The following is a 2,500-nucleotide window of genomic DNA, read 5'->3' as shown; positions in this document are numbered from 1 at the left end:
CTTCCTTCAGTCTCTCATCCCCGTCCTTTCGTTGTTCCTTCACATGTTCCAAACCCTCTTCAATCAGCTTCTTTAAGTGGGAATCTCCGTTTTTGAACCGTTCCTCCAAGTCACTATACATTTCATTCACTCTTTCCTTGACAAGAGTATTCTTCTGCTCTGCGAAATCACGAGGCGGCTGATTGTCTGGTTCAGCACTATTATAGAGGGCAGCAGGATCAGGAGACAGGGATTTGTCTTCTTGTGCTGAACTGACCACTGGCTCTGCTTTGATGCTGAGGAAGATGGCAAACACAACACAGGACACAGCAGTCCACTCCATAGCAGAAATTCTGCGGATACAATCAATGGAAAAAGTCCGCACGTTGTTGCAGTTGTTTCTTAGACTGTTGGGGCTTACTCTCACTTAGACCTTTAAAACATGCATACCGTTACCCTTGAGCCAGGAAAAATGACGACAGCCAGCCAATGACAGCCTTCGTATTAACGATAGCTCGCAGCTCATCTAAACGTGCCAAGGAAAATTACGTGCTCCCCATCGTGCTCATTTTGTCAACAATTTGCACATGGTCGTAGCAACAATGCGTGGTAAAAACAACACTAAAAAAGCAAACAAACAGAAAACAGCACCTCCAATTGTAGATTGTATCGTGATTAAACCAGATGTTATGTATCAGAAATGCTGACTTCGTCTCACGTCCTGGAAAACAATGAGCGAATCTGGGTCAATGTGGTGAACTGATATTTAGACTGGCGGCAGCGTGCTGATGGGAAAGATTACTCAGCAGATGTGAATTGTTTGTCAGGCCAGACTGGTTCCAAATGAGGGATGCATGTGACCCCGATCATAGAGATGACAATTATTGTGCTTTTGTGTTGGAATATTTAGCTCTTCATGTCAGAAAATGAAATATTGTATTCGCTGTCACCTTTCTCATTTGCGATGTTGTTAACTTGTTTCTTTTGTGCGTTAAGTGACCAGTGTTCAACAAACTTTGCTGGGGTTCAAAAACATGAGCAGAAGACTGATGTGTGGTGTGTCCATCGAGATCGATGATGACCATCGTTGTCATCCAGCTGGGGGATGGGGGGAGGGTGGTGGTGGGGTGGGGGGAGGATGCTCATGAATCTGTGAATGCGCAGATGGCTGAATAGTCCAATCTGTGCACGAAATGTTCGCTGACAGTTGGGGCAGACAAAGACAGGCATATCATTGTCAGGGAGCTTGTTTGCCCGTGACTTTCTGGCCTGCCTCTTCTGAACAGCTGCAGCAGTCCTGTTGGCCTCGCACAACTTGGCACCTTTGTGCACAGCAGCGCGCCATTTGTCACGGTCCACTGCAGATTCCTCCCAGGAGTCAGGGTTGATATCAAACGCTTTCAGAGAGACTTTCAGAGTATCTCTGAAGCGCTTCTTCTGACCTCCGTGTGATCTCTTCCCTTGTTGCAGCTCGCCATAGAAGAGCCTTTTGGGCAGCCAATGGTCTGGCATGCGCGCCACGTGTCCAGCCCAGCGAAGCTGGGACTGCATCAGGATGGTGAAGATGCTGGGAAGGGTGGCTTTTGCAAGCACCTCTGTGTCTGGGGTCTTGTCTTGCCACTTGATGTTCAGTAGCTTCCTGAGGCATGTTGTGTGGAAGTGGTTCAGCTTCTTGGCATGTCGTTGGTACACTGTCCAAGTTTCGCAGGCGTACAGTAGTGTGGGGAGAACTACTGCTCTGTAGACCTATAGCGTGGTCTCAAGACTAATGCCTCTTCTGTTCCAGACATTTGCACTGAGTCTACTAAAAGTTGCGCTTGCTCTTGCAATCCTGACGTTCACTTCATCGTCGATGGTCGCATTTCGTGACAGTGTGCTGCCAAGGTATGTGAACCGCTCCACCGCACTGAGTCTCTGACCGTTGACTGTGATGTTGAGCTCAACGTAGGGTTTCCCTGGGGCTGGCTGATGGAGAACTTCAGTTTTCCTCGTGCTGATGGTAAGGCCGAAGTTCCTGCTGGCAGTGGCAAAATTGTCGACGCTGAGTTGCATGTCAGCTTCAGATCCAGCGTTGAGGGCACAATCATCAGCAAACAAAAAGTCTCTGATGATGTCTGTCATGACCTTCGTTTTTGCTTGAAACCTTCTGAGGTTAAACAACTTGCCATCTGTTCGGTACTTTAGGCCGATTCCAACATCGCCATCTCTGAAGGCATCAGTAAGCATTGCAGAGAACATGAGGCTGAACAGCGTTGGAGCCAGGACGCAGCCTTGCTTGACACCATTTGTGACAGCAAAAGGAGCAGATGTTTTGCCTTTGTCCTGGACTCGAGCCTGCATGCCTTCATGGAATTGGCTGACCAAGGAAATAAATTTCCGAGGGCATCCGTACTTGGCCATGATCTTCCACAGTCCCTCTGTACTCACGGTGTCGATCATAGAGATGACAATTATTGTGCTTTTGTGTTGGAATATTTAGCTGTTCATGTCAGAAAATGAAATATTGTATTCGCTGTCACCT

General features: G+C 47.8%; 1 protein-coding gene across 1 annotated transcript in view; it reads right to left on the bottom strand.

Moving 5' to 3' along the window:
• The window catches only part of LOC143289521 (uncharacterized), a 5,430-nt gene extending 4,944 nt beyond the window's left edge, over positions 1 to 486 (bottom strand). The window contains exon 1 of the mRNA XM_076598517.1: positions 1 to 486. This exon is cut by the window's left edge and continues 151 nt beyond it. Coding sequence (XP_076454632.1) covers positions 1 to 322 — 322 coding nt within the window. The 5' untranslated portion in view covers positions 323 to 486.
• Between the last annotated feature and the right edge of the window lie 2,014 nt (positions 487 to 2,500).

Source organism: Babylonia areolata, chromosome 14 (assembly GCF_041734735.1).
Source record: "Babylonia areolata isolate BAREFJ2019XMU chromosome 14, ASM4173473v1, whole genome shotgun sequence".
In the NCBI taxonomy this organism is placed as follows: Eukaryota; Metazoa; Mollusca; class Gastropoda; order Neogastropoda; family Buccinidae; genus Babylonia; species Babylonia areolata.
The sequence above is the reverse complement of the archived record's forward strand: the minus strand, read 5'-3'. Positions and strand labels throughout refer to the sequence as shown.